The sequence below is a fragment of the Cupressus sempervirens genome, chromosome 3 (assembly GCF_028749045.1).
Source record: "Cupressus sempervirens isolate cs-2001-9-10 chromosome 3, ASM2874904v1, whole genome shotgun sequence".
Lineage (NCBI taxonomy): Eukaryota > Viridiplantae > Streptophyta > Pinopsida > Cupressales > Cupressaceae > Cupressus > Cupressus sempervirens.
In genome coordinates this window covers 28,913,484-28,934,081 of record NC_143120.1, presented here as the reverse complement: position 1 = coordinate 28,934,081, position 20,598 = coordinate 28,913,484, and the positions used below count along the sequence as shown (strand labels likewise).

The 20,598-nt window shown below is 35.3% G+C and overlaps 1 protein-coding gene and 1 long non-coding RNA gene across 2 annotated transcripts; both read right to left on the bottom strand.

The window, feature by feature from the left end:
- Positions 1-310: 310 nt before the first annotated feature.
- On the bottom strand, positions 311-12,225 carry LOC149564606 (uncharacterized). The gene is made up of 4 exons (XR_016361865.1): positions 11,447-12,225; positions 9,404-9,557; positions 9,118-9,273; positions 311-800 (listed from the first exon to the last, which is right to left on the bottom strand). It is a non-coding gene; the product is annotated as an uncharacterized LOC149564606 (long non-coding RNA).
- Positions 12,226-12,542: 317 nt separating this feature from the next.
- Positions 12,543-15,976, bottom strand: LOC149564605 (protein GRAVITROPIC IN THE LIGHT 1-like). The gene has a single exon (XM_089818155.1). The coding sequence runs from the start codon at positions 15,693-15,695 to the stop codon at positions 14,301-14,303; it is 1,395 nt and encodes a 464-aa protein (XP_089674281.1). The 5' UTR covers positions 15,696-15,976; the 3' UTR covers positions 12,543-14,300.
- Between the last annotated feature and the right edge of the window lie 4,622 nt (positions 15,977-20,598).

Sequence of the window (20,598 nt, the reverse complement as noted above, 5' to 3'; positions counted from 1 at the left end):
ATTTGCAATGAAAACTTAGTATGGATACCATTATTCATTTACTTTCAATTATTGTAAATAGTGTAAAACTTTGCTATTACCTTTGAAGTTTGATACAGGATCTCCTCTGTTCCTTAAAAATTGTTGGCTTCTCAATTATCATTACTCTTGTGATAGCTATTCTATAAGGAGAATTTGTTTGAGACGTTACACTCTTACCCATTAACAGTCACATATCCAGTATTTGATGAATTTGCCATAGCTCCGTATTGGGATTTAGTGGCCTTCAGAGTAAGGGTCATCTCAAATACCACAACAAACAACAGAAACAGAGAATAAAATATGGGCTTCTTATTATCACTGCAAATGCGAAATTACAAAATTACAATATGCAAACGCACATGGGCACCTTCATTACAACGGTCTGCAAGAGAGAGCTACGACTATCACCCAAAATTGTCCTAGATAACTTACAGGCCTTCCTTATATAGGCACTTTTAACTGCACAAGAAGGTTCTAGACAGTAAGCCATTAAGGTCAACCAACCTCATATTATATATCATTACATTACACTTTATTACACAATATCGACTCAAAACAATTTACAAATTATATTTTTGGATGGGGCCACTTTTGGAGGCCATAACTAGCGAATAGCTGATGTGGAGGGCTAGTATAACCCCATTCTAGAATCCTCAACTAGTGTCTACTATAGTCGATTGTGCAAGCATCTATTAGTCGAGGTTTCACCTTGTTTCGGAGCCATTTAGGCCTTCATTGTTGGATCTGAAGTTTGGATAGCCAAAATTCATACCAAAAATCTGCAATAATTGCACCAATACATATGATATAACAATAAAACTCATCCAACAAGCTGATATGTCAAAGATCAACCTTTATATATGAGACTAGAACAATCTGAGCACGTAATACCAACTTCCTAAAATTAGCAAGCTCCCTCAAACAGCAACTATGTCCAGGAGTAGCCATTATTAAAAACACAAAAATTGGAAAACTAGAAATAGAAATATTTTTGGGTGATGCAAGATTTCCCTTACACCCGGGATGCTCCTACATCAAGATTTGATACAAGACAAAACCAAAATATGATTTATGTGGGTCTACAAGGCAAAATTTACTGAGAAGCACAACGCAAGATTAGTAGTCAAAGATTTTGCACAACAACTAGATATAGGCTATTAAGAAACTTTTGCACCAGTAGCAAGATTAGACACAATTAGAATTGTGTTAGGAGTAACAACAAAACAAACATTGGTTAGTTTATCAATTAAGTGTCAAATCAATATTTTTTAATGGAATTCTAAATGAAGAAGTACATGTTGATCAACCACCTAGATTTGATGTTGGTAGCATTACTTAGAGAAAAGTATGAAGCATTTGAGAAGTTTAAGTTGTTTAAGAATAGAGTTGAGAATGAGTCTAGATTGAAGATTAAATGTTTAGATCTAATAAAGGTGGAGCTTTTACCTTGAATGAGTTTAACACTTTTTGTGAAGCAAATGGTATTAAGAGGCAGCTATCAGCCCCTAAGACTCTTGAGCATAATGGTATGGCTAAGAGAAGAAACAAACCTGTAATAGAAGCAACATGAGCTATGATGTTTGAGAATGATATATCAAAGACATTTTGGAAAGAAACAACAATATATCCAATGAACATAGTGCAGATTAAAAAATGTACGAACAAGACACCTTATGAAATATGATTTGGCCACGCACCATCAATGAAGTATTTCAAAAATTTTGGAAGTAAATGTTATATCAAGAGAGATGATGAAAAACATCTCGTGAATATTGGTGAGAGAATGCATGGAAAGACAAACATACAAAATGGAGGAGAAGTAGTGCATCAAAAATATGGGGGAAAAGTGAATACACATGAGAGAATCTCCTATGAATGGGGAGATTTATATTGATGTCAATAGAGAAAAATTGTATCAGTAAGAGAAGTATATTAATGAGGGAGCATCCGTTGTTCCTTAGAGTTTCAGATTTGATTGATGAAGAGGATTTGAAAGATGAAAGCAGTAGCAAAAACAAAGTTGGATTTGGTATTCTTGAAACTTAGATGTTGTTCATCTATGCTGCCATCAATGCCAAAGAGGGATATTGTAGCATGAATGGTGATGATATTCCTATGAGGGAGTATTCTAGCATTGTTGGAGTAGTAAAGAGATGGTCAGCATGACTATGTGTTGCATTCATGACTATGTTTGTCATTGATGCCAACATAATGTGAAAACTAGTAGGGTAACAGACATAAATTGAGATCGTATGGATCAAGTATTGATGATGAGGTCATGCACAGTTGAGGACATGTTCTATAGTGTGTCCTGATGACATGGTTAAGTGCACATGTAGAAGGTCGAAGACATGTGAGAGTTATTTATGATTTACAGAAGATGGTTTGTAGACAAAGTACCTGAGAAGTGGTTTCTAGTGTTCGGATTATATCTCCTAACAGTGATAGAACCTTGATAAGCAAAGTTAGATAGAGATACATAAGACAGTCTGATGATGACATCAACAAGTGCAGAAAGTCTGAGGTTGCACATGTGAAAAGTTGTGAAGACTGTGGGCTAACAATATTTTGTAATTATGAAAAGATATAATGAATTGTATTATCTTATTGAGGTCCTATTGTAATTAATTGAGAAAGCCTTAAGGCCGACTTAATGAGTTATTTTGAGGACTTGGTATAAAGGAAAGTTATTTTCCTTGTGATAATGTATTAGATGTAAGTGAACTGTATTGGATTTGTCAAGATTGGTAAATGCGAGCAAGCGATGAAAGGAACCATTGTGATGCGAAGTTGGAGATCTAAGAAGTATTTGGTGTGGTATTGGCACGATAAGAGGGCATAGAAAGAGTTCGAGTTGCATTTCTATTATTCTAATAGGAATAATATAGAGGCCAATTGGATAGTGAGTTTTGTGGCCTCGCCCCTAAAGCTGTTTGGATAGTGATTCCATCTATCTTCTACAACTCCTAATAGGGTTGACACAACTCTTAACATTGTTGGAATATCCTCACATGGATTCAAAGTGTCCTAATAGGGACAAATATGTACTGAATGTATTTCACTGGCTCCTAACAAAGTCCATCCTCTTACAACGTATGTTTATATTAGTACATCATTTTGTGGGTAACATCCCCACTGGGGTTTTCCATTTGATCAAGGGTTTCCCTAGTTAACATATCTAGTGATATTGTTGTGTACATGTATCTTTTTATAGTGGTTGTTTACATTGATTGCATGTTTGAAGTTTAATAAGGTTAATAATTGTTGTATTAATCAAATAACCGATTCAACCCCCCCACCCTTCAGTTATCTTGGTGGACTTTACTTTCTAATGGTCCTTTGATCTCAAATCCAGGTGGTTGATCAACATGTACTTCTTTATTTAGAATTCCATTAAAAAATATTGATTTGACACTTAATTGATAAACTAACCAATGTTTGTTTTGTTGTTACTCCTGACACAGTTCTAATTGTGTCTAATCTTGCTACTGGTGCAAAAGTTTCTTAATAGTCTATATCTGGTTGTTGTGTAAAATCTTTGATCTGCACTATGTTCATTGTATACATTGTTGTTTCTTTCCAAAATGTCTTTGATACATCATTCTCAAACATCATAGCTCATGTTGCTTCTATTACAGAGTTGTTTCTTCTCTCAGCCATACCATTCTGCTCAAGAGTCTTAGGGGCTAATAGTTGCCTCTTAATACCAGCTGCTTCACAAAAAGTGTTAAAATTCATTTGAGGTAAAATCTCCACCTCTATTAGATCTAAACATTTAATCTTCAATCTAGACTCATTCTCAACTCTATTCTTAAACAACTTAAACTTCTCAAATGCTTCAGACTTTTCTCTAAGGAACGCTACCCACATCATCCTAGTAAAGTCACCAACAATAATCATGAAGTATCATTCGCTATAGAATCCTCTTGTCTTTGTGGGACCACTCAGATCTATGTGAACAATCTCCAATTTTGTTGTTGCAGAAAACTTCTTGCTAGGAAAAGAACGTTTCTTCTGCTTAGCCATAGCACATTCCTTGCACACAACATTAGTAAGCTTTATAATTTTTGGTAAATCCCTAACAACAAATGTACTACTTGCTTTCACAATATTATCAAAATTTATATGACAAAACCTTCTATGCTACAACCAATGTTTATCAACTTTAGCAACCAAACATGTCATCTCTGTAGGGTTCAGCTGAAAAAATTTACCTCTAGATCTTGTACCAATGCCAATCATCTTACCATTCTTGTCTTTAATGATGCATATCTTCTCTATAAACTGTAATTGATGTCCCTTATCAACCGACTATCCAACACTTAAAAGATTATGTTAAAGTTCATCAACGGAGTAAACATCATCTATGCTAGTTTTCCCATCAAGAGTAATAGGTCATATTCCCTTGATATGACAAGTTGCATTATTACCAACTTTGACACTTCCTCCATCATAGTTGTTGAACTTAACAAATTTATTCATATGACCAGTCATATGATGTGAATAACCATTGTCTATGATCCAATCAGACTTCTTCTCAACTTGTGACACTAGGGTTTTCCCTTCTCTGACTTCTTTTTCAAGATTTTCTTCTTTTATAGCTACAAATCCTAACTCATCATCACTCTCGCTCGTTTGCTCAGATTCTTCATCATCATTTGTATACAGGCATTCTCTAGGCCTTCTAGACTTGAAATTATTTATGTACTTCTTTACTCTCTAAAGACATTTAAAAGAAAAACTGACCAAATTCATTACAAGTCCAACATTTAAATATTTTCTTACCATCTGGTTCTCTTTTCAAAAGCAAGGCAATTCCTTCTTCAATCTTTCTGTCTTCTTCAGATCTAGATATGCTACTATTAGCATAATATCCACTGGTGCTTGCACTCCTTGATAAGCAATTCTTTTGTATGCAACAAAAGGATTCTAGATTAGGAAACTCAATGTTCTATTTTGTACATAATTTTGATAACTCGCCGAGGAACTCCATCTTCTGAATATCAAAATTAACTACATCAAACTTAGGGCTTTCTTTTATGAAATAACCTGCCATTGATCTCCTTAAGTTCTTAAGCATTTTCTTCAAGGACTTGATGCTATGATACCAATTGTTAGAAAGTAAAGTCCATCAAGATAACTAAGAGGGGGGTGAATTAGTTCTCTAATCAATACAACTTTTATTAACCTTATTAAACTTCAAACATGTGATCAATGTAAACAACAACCATAAGAAGATACACATACACTAACACCAGATATGTTAATCAAGGAAACCCTTGATCAGAGGAAAAAACCCTGATGGGATAAGATAAGATAATTTATTAATGTCCAACAAGAGGCCACAAACGAGCCTAAGGGATTGCAAATAAAAGCATGGGCCAACAGGCAGCAAGACCACCAAATGGTGTCCACGAAAGAACAAACGCAAAAACAAAAGTAGAAGAAGAAGAAGAAGAAAGTGAGAAACATCGTGACCAAGGGCGAAAGAGAAAGAAAGAGGAAAGGCAAAAAAGCTACCACCCAAGAAATGTCAATAGCCTTTTAGGGCCTACTTCAATCTCAACTCCCAACTAGCAGGGAAAGTGTCACGAATCACAACCTTGAGATTTCTGATCATTGCCCATTTTCCCTCCTGTCTAGCAGCCACAACAAGGGCCTGAGCCTCCTTAAGTTCTGCCACCTGCGATCTAGTGAGATCCTCATCAAGATAAATCTTGATGGGGAGAGAAATGAGTTTCCTCTTTGCCCTAAGCACCCGAAGGTGGTCAGCAAGTAAAAGGAACCGGATAAAGAGGGTATTGTCATGTCCAACCCAAGCACAATCAAGTGAGATGTTAGCGATATCCAGTTGGTCTTTAAGGAAGGAATAGCCTACTGTAAGAGGCTCAGGGAAAGGAAGAGGGAGACCGCGGACCCTCAGGTTTAGCTCACGAGCACACCTGACCCTTTCATCTACTATCTTAGTTTGGACTAGCTTCTCAATGCCAGAATGGTACCCACAAAATGATGTACTAATATAAATATTCCTTGTAAGAGGATGGACTCTGTAAGGAGCCAACGAAATATATTCAATACATATGACTCCATGTTGGGAGACTTTGAATCCCTGTGAGAAGATTCCGACCCTGTTAAGAATTGTAGAAGGCAAATGGACCCACTGTCCAAACAGCTTCAAAGGCAAAACCACCAAACTCGCTATCCAACTGGCCTTTGTATTATTCCTTTCAGAATAATAGAAATGCAACTCGAACTCTTGCTATGTCCTCTTACCATGCCAATACCACACCAAATACTTCTCAATTCTCAACACCAGATCTCCAACTTCGCATCACAATGATCTATTTGATCGCCTACTCACATTTACCAATCTTGACAAATCCAATACATTTCGCTTGTATCTCATACATTATCACAAGGAAAATAACTTTCGTTTATACCAAGTCTTCAAAATAATTCATTGAGTCGGCCTTGAGGCTTTCCTAATTAATTACAATAGGACCTCAATAAGATAATACAACTCATTACATCTTTTCATAATTACAAAATACTGTCAACTCACAATCTTCACAACTTGTCACATGTGTGACCTCAGACTTCTCACACTCGTTGACATCATTATCAGACTATCTTCTGTCTCTATCTAACTTCGCTTGTCCAGATTCTATCCATGTTAAGAGATATAATCAGAACACCAAAAACCACTTCTCAGGTACTATGCAAACTGTTTTTTGTAATTCACAAATAACCCTCACATGTCTTCAACTTTTTGCATGTGCTTTAACCATGTCAGCAAGACACACAATAATCATGTCCTCAACTGCACATGACCTCAACATCAATACTTGATCCGTACAACCTCAATCTTTATTTGCTACTCTATCAATCTTCATAGTATGTTGACATCAATGACAAACATAGTTATGAATGCAATACACAGTCATGTTAACTGTATATCTATTGCTCCAGCAATGCTAGAATAATCCCCCATAGGAATATCATCAGCATTCATGCTAACAAGGAGAAGAACAAAAGGTCTTTAAGTTGAAAAAGGTCTTACACGGATTGAAACAAGCACCAAGAACCTGGTATAGCAAGATAGATTCTTATCTAGTCAACAAATGCTCAATGTGCAACAACAATGAGCCAACATTATACACAAAAACAAACTTACAAGGTGAATCTTGATTGTGTGTATCTATGATGATGATTTGCTATATACTAGTAATTTGCATCTTGAAGATTTAACACTTGATATGGAAAGAGAATTCGAAATGACCAATCTTTGGTCACATTAAGTACTTTTTTTATATAGAAATTGAACAATTGAAAAAGTGTATCTTTACCAACCAACGAAAGTGTGCACAAGATGTGTTGACCAAGTTCGGAATGAATATTGCAAGGCATGTGCACAAGATGTGTTGACCAACTTCAGAATGAATACTGCAAGGCACGTAGTACTCCTATTGTTCCAGTTACCAAATCGAGCAAAAATGATGATAACACAAAAGTAAATTCCACTTTATACAAGCATTTAGTAGGTAGCCTAATGTACTTGACAACGAGGCACAACATCATGTGTGTTGTCATCCATCTCTCTAGGTTTATAGAATCACCAAAGACATCACATTGAAAAGTAGAAAAAAGAATAATAAGTTATATTGCAAGAACAATGCAACATGGTATTATGTATACAGGTTATGAAGGCAACCAGCTAGTTGGTTTCACTAACAGTGACTTTTTTGGAAGTGTAGATGACAAAAGGAGCACACCGGGTTGTGCATTTTGTTTGGTTACAGGTATAGTCCCCTGGGCATTCCAGAAGCAACTCACAGTCACAATTTTATCTGCAAATCACAGCCTGCCAAGCACTATGGATGAAGAGATTAATAAGTGATCTTGAACCAAAGAACAATGGAACATAGTATTCTGTATACAGGTTATGAAGACTACCAGCTAGTTGGTTTCACTAACAGAGACTTTGTTGGAAGTGTAGATGACAAAAGGAGCACACCATGTTGTGCATTTTCTGTTCTGTTATATATCATGTAAAATAGATCTTCCAGATTTAGCAGAAGTTGAATATAATATAAATGATATAATTTTCTGCCTCTCTTTTCCTCTGTTCCAAAAATATAAGATAATTTCACACACATTGTCCTTTTTTGCGTCTGGTGAAGCTAGTCTTTCTAATGCACACTTTAGCCAGCATTTTAGATCCATATAGCCTTTATATTTAAGGAGTTTGTTTTTTCTTACTCATTTATAATGCAAGATAAAACTACAGCGTGGACTTTCTCTAAATCATTGACATTGCTAAATAATAAGAAATAAATTATTTTATTTTATCACAGGTGCATGCACGTCTCTGTGTAATATTCTCTGTTATTTCCTGCGAAGAAACATTTGCGCTATGAATTCTTTGTATTCACTGCTATTCTTATATTAGATATTTTATTGATTACAAAAGTCTTCTGTTAATTCAATGGTGTCTCTTTAAAAAAAATTTTTTTTTTTTTTTTTAAATCACTTAGAACCTTTTATGCTTACTAGTAACAATGACTCTTGTTATCAGTGACCTCTCTTGAAAGTTGAAACATTAAGAGTTATAGAAGCAGTCTTATTATTTGAGAGACAGTGAAGATGATCGGTGGGATAGAATACAACATACAGGTTAATGGATTCATGGAATCTATCATTCACAAATTGAACTTTGTAAGTTACATATGTTCCCTGTCAATGCCTGGTCCTTTGATGCTTGGTGCTTGCTATTTTTATATTTTTAGTGAGAGATTCCATGAATCCATTTCAGTGTAACACCAATGCTTGGGTATGTTGGGACAAGTTTTTGGTATGGGGACAAAGGACTTCAATTTCAGGACAGTGGGGGGATGGAGGCGGGGTGTTGCATATTATGTATATAGAAGTTGAAATGCTAGTTATGAAATGATATTTCAGCATAACATAGTAAATTAAAATACTTTTAACATAACAAAAATGCAATACGAACCAAAACCATTGAACACTCAACATAGTGACATAGTAATATCCAAAAGTAACATTCAAAAATCAAAATTCAAATAGGAATTCAAGTACCTGTCCTGACAACGGCGTGGTTACGAAATGGCAGATGTGGGGGTACTCTGGTACCCAGAGTCTCCAGTGCGGGGGAGTCCCTGGGATGGGTAGTTTGAGGTTTGTGAGGGTGGGGGATTGACGGTGCGAGTCCCCAGGTTTCACGTCCTCATTTGCCTACAAGAAAGTATACTACCACTTATCAAAATTGCAATACAAACCGAAACTATTCAACATTCAACATAATGACATAGTAATATCTAATAGTAACATTACAAAATCAAAATTCAAATAGGAATTCAAGTACCTGTCCCAACAGCGGCATGGTTACGAAATGGCAGATGTGGGGGTACTTTGGTACCCAGAGTCTCCAGTGTGGGGAAGTCCCTAGGATGGGTAGTTTGAGGTTTGTGGGGGGGGGATTGAGGGTGCGAGTCCCCAGGTTTCACGTCCCCATTTGCCTACAAGAAAGTACACTACCACTTACATCTTGATTGTATTTCATATATAAACATATTTTTCCTTTCTTTCTAATGTTTCAAATGAGGCCCTCCATTTCTAACTATCATTATTACTAATAAAGTAACTTCAGAATTTGTTTATCTGAAGGAGCCATAATTATATTCATGCAAGACCTTTAAACTAAAAAATTATCTAATAGAGCTTACACAGATTTAACTCAATATATTGCTGTTTTTGGATTCACTTGTGTGTGAGCTTTTGTATTTTTGCACTGACTTCACTTGATGTATTGCTGTTTTGGATTCAAGTGTGTGAGTTTTTATCAACATTTCAAATAACATACTGTGATCTATCTTCAGGATGAAAGACTGCATAAGACAAAAAATGGTAATTTGTAGTGTTGTTTCTGGATACAATTGTGTCAGAGTTCTTACATCAATGTTCCAGATCACACTCCATGATCCATCACCAGGATGAAAAAGAGCATAAGAAGAAAAAATGGTTAGCTGCAGTGTTGTTTCTCAATTCAATTGTGCAAGAAACTTTGCATCAATGTTTCAGATCACATTCCATAATGCAGATTGAAAATCAAGAGCTCCAAAAAGAGTGTTGGTTTTCCCAGCCATTATGCAACTCCTTCAACTTTTCAAATAAGAGGGAATCCTTTTAGAAGGTGAACCCACAAAGGAATTAATTTTACTTCATCAAACTCTACAGATGGGCACAAATATCTGTGACAGACCACTTCTTGAAATAATTTGAATCTACAAATGAAAGCCTTTTCTTCCAAAAACTTGTACAATCAAAGCTCCCATATTATCTCTAGGAATACGTGCTCAATATATTTTTCCTACCACCACTAAGTTAATTTTCAAACGAAAATAACCAGAAAACCACATTTTTACAACGAGCTACAAGCAACATTTCATAGACATTAAAATCAAATAAACTCTAAAAGATGAAAATCTACTTAAAATTGTAAGTTTCCGCTGTTCATCCCTCTTCTCACTTCTGCACCTTGTTATCTATTCTTCCTTTCAACACACTAATCCTCTTTATTCCTCTTTATCTCTGTTTCGGTAGACTTTCCCTTTCCTCCTCTACACACTGGTTTCCTTCTTTTTTTAATTTCGAACTTTAGTGTTGCTTCTTCCTCTCTTCATAGTGACTTTGAAAATGAAGGAAAACCTTTGGAATTCCTATGCAGCTCTAATTTGCTCGTTGTCAAGTGTGTGTTTTCAACTTCGAATTGCTATTCAAAAATCTGGCACTTTGTCTCCCTATGTGCTCATCCAAGTTGCTCCAATATCACACCGTGATCCATCATCAGGATGAAAATTGAGTTTAGAAGGAAAAATGTAAGTCGCCCTTAATCGCAATTTACAATTCTTCCTTCTCTTTATGCACCCGTCATCCTGATGATAGGTCACGGAGTGTGATCTGAAAATGTTGATGAAAAAACTTTCACAAAATCAAATCTCGAAGCTGTAAAACATAAACATAATAGATTGTGGAAATCTAATGTTTTTAAATGACCTAACATATTTAGTACAAAAACAAAATTGAAGTGAATACAAAGAATTTACAGCACAAATACTAATTCCTGATATGCGCCTGTGAGCTGCTTAATCAAAAAGTCAAACTGTATCAACGATGCAAAAAACAATTCCTCCTACTTCTTAATGTAGCTATGGAGGACAACATTTTTATATGAAAGCTCAAATATGGCCAACAATACTATGTTCACACTTATATCTCCAACTTACATGCAAAAATATTGTTTGAATACAAATACATTACCACATATTGGATTATCCCATTAGAATGCAAAAGCAGATATTTGTAATAGCATGACCCAGGACTACAGCGTTTGTGGTGTGATACTTACAGGATACATGCAATGTGAATGATGTTCACCAATCATTAAGTGAGCGGTCCGAACAACCCCTGTCCCCATCTCGTAAAAGTCAATCCATAACCTCAATCAACATTTACAAAATCAATTAGGGAACATTTTATGTAAATTCACGTTGTTAACGAAACTGATTCCTGTAAGGCGGGAAAATGATCTGCTTCTAAACAAAACTTTAAAAAATCCTTGAAAACAGTTAAGGTCTTACAGTCAAATATAAACCATGTAATTTTGGTGATGTTGCATGGGCAGAATTGACAAATTGTGCAATCATGTATTCTGTAGTAAAGCAAAATACAGATTAGATTCTTTACACTTCTATGTCTGGTTCAATTATGTAACTTGGTAGTTCAAAACACAAAGCTCCTTGTCTGTAAGTACTCAGACCCTTTTTGGTTGTCTCGTAAGCAAAATAAGATTATTCAATTTCTATGTTGGCTCAATCACGCAACTTAGTACTTTAAAACACAGCTATTTGCCTCTAAGCAGTTATAACCTTCTTGGTTGTCTTGTAACATCAAAACATTCATCCATCCTTAAAAAGCATCCTTGAACTCGTCCAAATATTACCCCGGCTAGGTTGGAACTAAGACTACAAACAATAGCATATGCATTGACGAAATAAAACAAGTTTATTGAAGCAACAAATTGATGCCAGTGTTTTCTTTTGTGGTCATGCAACTTCTCCGATACTTTATATTCATAGAAATCAAAACTGCCCCTAAGATGGTTTACAAACAAAGTGCATCATTCATTCTCCACTGCCAAATACACATTTCAAACAATGTAATGAAATAACAACTATACCTGGTGAAAAGAAAAATTGACTTCGCATTGTCACAATAGTAGCATCTCTATATGTATAAATTGTCACCTCTGGGAAAAACATCATTAGCTCAGTAGAATCACCCAAAAGATATTTCATTTAGATGAACTGTCCAAAAAGAAGACAAAAGGCAACTCCACTCCAGCTTACAAATAATTTCACCTATTTATCTGTATGTATTATGAGTGGAAGGAATGCCGAATTTTTGATGTCAAAATGGTAAACTACATTTGATTGACTCCGTAGTTTTAAAAACTGTATGTATTATCTTCAAAAGATTTCAAGGGAAACATTGCCCCTAATCTTCCACGTTTACAAAGAAAGCTGTCACAGTAGTTAGAAACTCAACTGCCAAACTTGACTCATTTTCTCTTCAACTTCTTCTCAAGGCCTTACAAAGTTGACAACCCTTGAATTGACACAATAAATGCTGGAATGTGATCAAGAAGAAAACAAACTCACGCTACACAGGCACTAATTCCTGCTTGGCTCTCATTGCAGATAATAGATCTGCCCCTAAGACTTTCTACAGGAATAAGCTACCTAAATGCCAAATCTGAACACAAAGAAAACAAACTCATTTTGTAGTATAATGTGCACTTAACATTGTCAGCATTACCTGCCTCGCTTTCCATGCAGATAATAGGCTTTGTTAGCTAAATGTCAAATCTGAACACAAAAAAAAAACTCATTCTGTTGTATAATGTGCACTAAACATTGTCATCATTACTTGCTTCGCTTTCCATGCAGATAATAGGACTGTCGTTAGAGCTATCCATAGAATGATGTAGCCTAATTCTTGAAAAACACACAAATGGCTTCTTAATCCATTAATTTTGTTATGTTACAGCACGCCAACTCTCCAAGATGGCATAGCAAAACTCAAATGGCCTTTTTATGCATTCCTTTTGTTGTATTGAATCACACCTAACTGTCCCAAATGATAAAGCCCAACCAAATGCCATCTCTGGGGCACTATTTCAGCTGAGGCACAATACCCAAAGACGTGGACGAAGAACCGGGACCCTCAACAAAACAAAGCACACCCAAGTATCTCCTTTATGCACTCTATTTGTTATTCTGAATCACACCTAACCTTCCAAATGAAAAAAGCACGTTCAACTTCTGCCTTTGTGCATTCTATTTGTTGTGCTGAATTACACGAAGCCCTCCAAAATAACAGTGTGCCCAAATGCCTTCTTGAATCTTAATGCATTCATTTGCAATGATGAATTAAGGTCCCATTCCAGTCTCGCATTTCATGGTAAATCCAAGACACATATTCAATGAATTAAAATAATAGATGCCCACAATTTATCCGCACAGACTGAAAATCCTCTAGAACAGCAAAGCATACCCAATTAGCTTCGTTATGCATCCCTTTGTGATCCGTATCACACATTACCCTCCAAAAACAGGAAATTACATAAGCATAATTCCTTTCGGGGCGCTGAATTGGATTGCAGACCAGCCTCTCTTTTCATGGACACCCAAAATGATGGACTGAAACATTCATGTTGTGCCGGCTCTGTACAGAACTAACGAGTGGAACATCTATATAACCATAGCTTTCAGCATCACTTTGTCATAAGAAATCAAAATGTCGCATTTTCCAGACAAACTTCTACTACTATATATTACAGGAATGTGCGATGAGCTCTGGATCGAATAATCTTCCCAATCCTAAAACCTGGTGTGACTGTGAGATACACTTTAAGCCTGCCGATGCTACCATCACGACCAGAGCTTTCAGCAGAATTTAAATTAGTAAACAAAGACGTTGGTTCTTGCCGAACAAGTTCCTACCAACTAATCTTACATTCTGAGCCTGCGAGTTAAGCTTGACATTTGCATCAGGTTCCTCTGAATTTTGAAAACAAATCATGACTGTGAAACCTGAAATCCAAGAGAACATACCACAAGCAACATCACGACACTAATTGTCAGCATCAATTCCTCATCAGATGATAAAGACGCCGGTCTTTCAAAACATATTACTACCAATTAATCTATGCTTTCTGCGTCTGTGAGATAAACTTGGCACTGGATCACCGTCTTCCCAACCCTGAAACCAGGCATAACTGTGAACCCCACTTTCGGTCTTATGCCATCTACACCCTCGTCCATCCCAAACACCGCGCCCTGCACAACACTTTCCATGTACACGGCTGAAAAATCGGTCCCCCTCCTTACCTGAAATATGCTAACACTCGGATCAAACGAAAACGCCAGCCTATGCACGAGCCAAACCGACTTGGCAAGCTTCAGGAAGGCCTGATAGAAGGCAGATTCAGGATGCCCACCATTTTCAACACAGTCCCTCTGCCCCAAATCCCCAAAAAAGGACTTCTCCATCTTAGGATGCACAAGCTGCAGGTACTTTTTATGACAGAATTTTGCAAACATGCAATCCTCTTTGGGCGAATAAGACTCAAGAAATTTTAGAGGGTTCTCGCCCTTCAAGTCCTGGAACTCTGAAAAGCACTCAAGCCTGTATTTTTCAGGATCCAGGACGGAAGACAAACCCCCAAGAATATAAAAATCCTCATTCTCGAACCCCCCAAACATATTATTGCAAACATATGATTCAAAAGCAAATTTCTTGTGTACTCTTTTGGCATACCTGATATCAGGCTGTATGGAATGGGCGGCAGAATCCAAATCCCACTTTGCATCCTTCATCAAGCCGATCAAGAGCTTGCTGAATCCATGACACTCTCTGGATGCCTCCTGAACCGTCCTAACAAAAAGTTCAATGGTCAAACACAGATCAGATTCTTCCTGCAACTTCTTCTCTAGTTTGACATTCATCGCCTTCACTTTTCTAATCTCCTCCTTGATCAAATCCACCTCCGTATCCTTGCTCTGAATATCAGATTCCAGCCTGTTCAACATCATTTCGTAGGTTCTCAGCATGCACTGCCTCTCATGCACTTGTGCCTCCAGTTGGGTATCGGGCAGGAAGGTCTTACACCCATTTCTATAGCATTTTTTAAGGTCCGAGAGCTTCTGAAGCTGCGCAATAACTGCCCTGTCTGCAGTCTGTATGTTATTAACATCAAATGGCGTATGCGCAGTCTGTAGCTGTACATATGCAGCCTTAAAGGCAGAAATATTGGCGAAGAGATTCGAAATTACGACCTCCAGGGAGTTCTCGTCCGTTGGACGAGCAGGGTTCGAATCTCCGTCAAGTAACGGAAGAGGGCCATTTTCATCAATCTTTTGATTTTCAGAACCATTTTCAGTCGGGATTTCCTGGTATGGGACGTTTTGGCCATTTGGGTATCCGTCAGGGAAATCGTTGAGCTCGGCCAAAAACTCCATGGAGCGCAATTTGCAGCTCCTGGCGAAGCGGGACATCATTTCTGATATGTTAGGTGTTTTTACAGGCGACTCCATCGATGCCTGTTTTCTTTTATGGGATCCTGTTTATCAACAGAAGCAGCAGTTCTGCAATCTGTAGATATGGGTATTAACTGAATGCATTCAATGCAAGATAAATACAGATTATGAAGTTGTACTGGCAGCAGTAATCTATCCTGTATTTACGTAGGTATTGGTTGTTTTTTTCCTTTCCTACAAAGAGAATGGTGAGGTTTTGGAAGGTTTCCCTTTGCCTTTGTATTTTCCTTTGGTTTTTAATTTGTTGACAAAGTTGATTCGGTACTTTACGTGGTATTGAAGCGAAAGACAATGATTTGAAGGCCGAAAGGCAGAGCCAAGAATATCAGTGAGGTAATCCATAGTATTTTGGTTTTAATATACATTAAATATTTATATCTGTGTCTATATGCCTCTTTATAAATCAATCTTAATCTCTTGTCTCCTAATGTTGTATGTTGTTTTTTCTAGAACTTTTGCTTGAGAGAAGGCAACAATAGACAATTGAAAAGAGTAATTATTAGTTCCATATACATAGACAATGGGAGCATGTTAATTAAGTGAATGTTTGCGGCGTTGTTTTCCATTGCTAGCTTATAAGAACCCATCTCTCATGCGATGGATAGATTTGGTACTCGAGGGTTTAATGTGATTTTAGTGGTTGTGAGTACTTAAAAATTGTAGTTTCATTCAAAGTGAGTTTGAGTTTGTTTAGTATTAATGAGAAAGAATGAATGTTCAAATTGATTCCTTGAGATGGGATCTTTTACAACATTAATCATAATAGTTATAATGATTCATTTTTTTTGTTAATTAATTTTTTTAAATAGTATTAAAGTCAATAAGATTCTTTAAAAAATAGTGATTGTTTCAAATAGAGAAAAAAAAATATTATATTATATTAATTGGATATCTTTAATTTATTTTTAGTTCATTCATTCTTTTTTGGGTTAGATTTATTAATTTTCTATCTTAAATGAAGTTGTATCTATAATATAATTTTTGGACTAGCTCACAATCATGATCTAATTTTCATTTTTCGAAGTTCAAATTCCTAATTTATGTGGAAAACCATCTAGAAGTCGAAATGTCAACAATGATGTTAAAATGTCTTAAATTTAAACATTTAGGTAAACTTACCTAGAACATTTTCAAAATGAAAAATAAAATGTGATCTCAACAAGATTAGAAACATTTTGCTACATATTCTACACAAAAAAAGTAATTAATTTAAATGTACATAATAAATATTTTGTTGTGGTACATTGTTGAAATGTATTTAGCCATATTATATATTAATTTGAGCCCAAATATAAATTTATTCTATAAAATTGCTTGGATATTTATGTATAGGGTTTTCATTAAAAATATTAGTATTAAAAATGTAATGTTTGGGTCAATCATTCTATGCTCATGGATTTACGACATTGATTTAGCCAATACCACTTGGTAGGTTTGATTGAGCATTCATCCATAGAAGAAAGCATAGTTTTGGGTTGAGGTTGGTTGTCATTTATAATATTTTATGTTGGATAGTGTATGTTTGACATGAAATATGTGATTGCATGTTTATCCATTATGCTTGCGAATGTGGCAAGACTCATCGCAATAGCTTAATGTCTCTAAAGTACATATATTGTATTTTGTTATTATAGAATAATGTGTTGAGTATGGATTATACTAGAAGGTATTTTAAACCAAATACTCCCCACTAGTCAAGGACCTTCAAGAATGTAAAATAATTACTAGCTCAAAGTCTCAAGGCTCATGCTACTAGAACACCATCTAAATTTCTTTATGCTTGTTGGACTGGTCAGTGCATTTGTAACATTCATCAAAGTGTTAATTTTCTCCAACATTGCATTTCCATCTTCTACCATACTAAGAACTAAAATCAAATCAAATAATAATGTGTTTTGTTCAATCATGGAAATTAGAATTGTTAGCTAAGGTAATAGCATTTTAACTATCACAATTATTAATAATATAGCCTGTAACATATATTTAGTATCCAGACACGATTTGTCTAGTCAATCCCAATCCCAAGATTATATTGCAACCAAATCCTTCATTTCAAATTATGATGATAATTAAGACATCAAACAGGAGATCATACTCATGTCATTCTTGATAAAAGAACATATCATCCACATATATGACTATTATAAGACAATAACAATTGTCAAATTTGGACTGCACATTAATACAAACTTGATGATGATGTATTTAGTTTATAAACTACTTTAATATATATTAAAAAATGAAATGCACTTTGATCAAATTTAGATCTCAAAAGTCTCATGGTATCACATTATTGGTACTAAATTCTAAGAATTGCTTAAAATCATATAAAGAAGTTTCCCAATGTATACTTTGTGTAATCTTCTAATATATCTTTGATCTTTTAAAAATTAGGGTAATTTTAAATTTTGTATGGTTCATTATATCTCATATGGTTATGTAGGAAATGGTTTGATCAACATAGTGATTTCTTACCATAAATAATGGCAAAAGCCAGTAATAGAAAGGTGACATGTAAAAATATTTAAATTCTTGACTTGCAAAGGACGTGTCAAAAAATAGAAAAACTTATGTTCTTGCATGATGGAAAAGATAGAATAAATGTACTAAATGGACATTTTCTATCTAATAAATTTTGTATTTATGATAATATGTGCATTCTATAAATTGATGTTTACCTATGATAAAATATACCTTATGATTCTCTATTTTATCCTCAGATCAAGTAGTACTAGGGTATTTGATCGCCTTGGGCATATTTGACAACAATATGGCGAGATTGAGCTCCAAGATATTCCTTGACCTTGCCTCATAGTCATCTAATTTCTTAGGGAAGATTATTCATCATATCTAAAGGGTATTTTCCTTCTACAAATCATTGTAGAAGTGTTCAATGTTCCCTAGAAATGAACTAGTTCACTAATTTTATTGGTAGGAACCCTGTAAATATAAATAGTCAATGGATAATCCACTTCAAATAATCCCTTGTGAAATTTTACTCGTAATCAACATTAATAATATTTGATATTTTAATAATTTTTTGTTAAAGTAATAAAGTACTTTCTTATTAATTAAATCATATTAATTTAATTATTAAGTCGCTTATTATCTCTAGTTTACTTAAGCTAAACTTTGGGCATATTTTCTTTAGGGCTTTGATCTCCTTTATAAGGATTGATCTCTTTGTAATAATTTATTCACTTTTGATAATAGCAATTTATCTTTTTGCTTATCAAGAATGTCTCATATGTGGATCTAGGAATTTCACCCTCCATAGTTTTTTGTTTCTCTCTTTCTATGATAGGTGTTTGCATGCAGGTGATTCTTGGGAGTTGTGGGGTTGATCTTTCATCAATTTCAACATGGTATCAGAGCTCTAGATCTTCATGTCTCTGTTCTGTTTGTGAGAGATTCGGCATCAATTTTTAGATCTGTGGCTTTTAGAGGATTTTGTATTGGATATGGGGGGGCCTATTTTACAGAGCACTTTGAGCACAAACAGACTTCACCATTGAGCTCAAAGCACTCAAAAACTCTCATTTTCATATAAAATATGTCCAGTTCAGACACTATTGAAATCATAGGAAAAAAATTTACACCCAAGCTATTTTAACCTTGGTACGCAAATCAAGAATGACAATTAGTTTTTATTTTTCAAAAAAATAATAGTAGGGATTTTTGTGTTTATTTTTAACAAAAAAAATTCCATGTGAACATGGATTTTACAAGAGAAGGGAGTGCTTATTTTTTGAATTGCACTTTTTGTTTGGACAGGACCTTGTCAAAGGTACCATGTACCCATTTTTGGTGATTATGCCAACAACTCCTTGAGCATCGTTTGTACAAATCTCATGGACCTCCATTTATAGGTCCCTTTCACCTCCTTTTTTTGCGCTACCACTCCAACCTTGGACCCTATGTGTTGGCTTCATAAGAGATCCACACTGGACTTTGGGAACATCACACAACCCCTTTTTGGGCCCTCCTCTATTTACTTGGTGTGGTAGAGTGGTAGTCATTTCTGTGTAGTCAAGATGGACACTCTAATTTGCCTGACATGCAAATTGGAAGAGGAACAGAAGGCCTTTTTAAGTGACATCCCTGATGAAAACCTCTTATCAATTTGCAATGAGGTTGTTCCTACTATGAATTTCATTATTTATGTTGTGAAAATGGTTCTCGAGTGCAATTTTTTGGAGAATGAGTATAGGTATTGTGTCAACACTAACATTACATCCCATTTTCTAGCATCTATGCTTGACCTTGGAGAAGTAAGGGTCGACATTTTGATGTTCTTGAGGAATACTTTTAAAGCAGAATACTTGGGCGATGACATTGATATATTTGCTTATGCAAAATTAGGGGTGGGGATCCCTTGGGCAGGTGAAATCCATAAGCTTCTAGAAACTGGCCAGAATGTAGCCTTGCAACCAAATCTGTTGGGCCTGACTACTGGGCAATTGAAGCACCATAAGAAATGGGCACAAATTGGCTTGGATTTTCTCCAAAAATGGTATAACCGAGATGAATTGGCTTAGGACAACCCTTGGCTAGAATAATTCACAACCTTAGTTTAGTCTCATACTTTCTACAGTGACTAGTACAATAGTACTAGGGTTTTCCCTTGAAGTTTAGTTTCACTTTCTTTCTTTTTTAAATCAAATTACAATCACTATACATCCATCTACCTTAGATTGTAATTTTCATGGAATATCAATGAAATTTCTGGAGTTCTATATAAAATTGTATTTCATTGTTATGCTTACTTATGTAATATTTTGGCATTTTTGAAATTTTTCTATTAAATTGTTAAGAAAAAAATACCACTTAACATTGAATTAAAATTAACATAATGAGGTTTCATATTTAACAAATAATTTAATTAATAAAACACTTGATA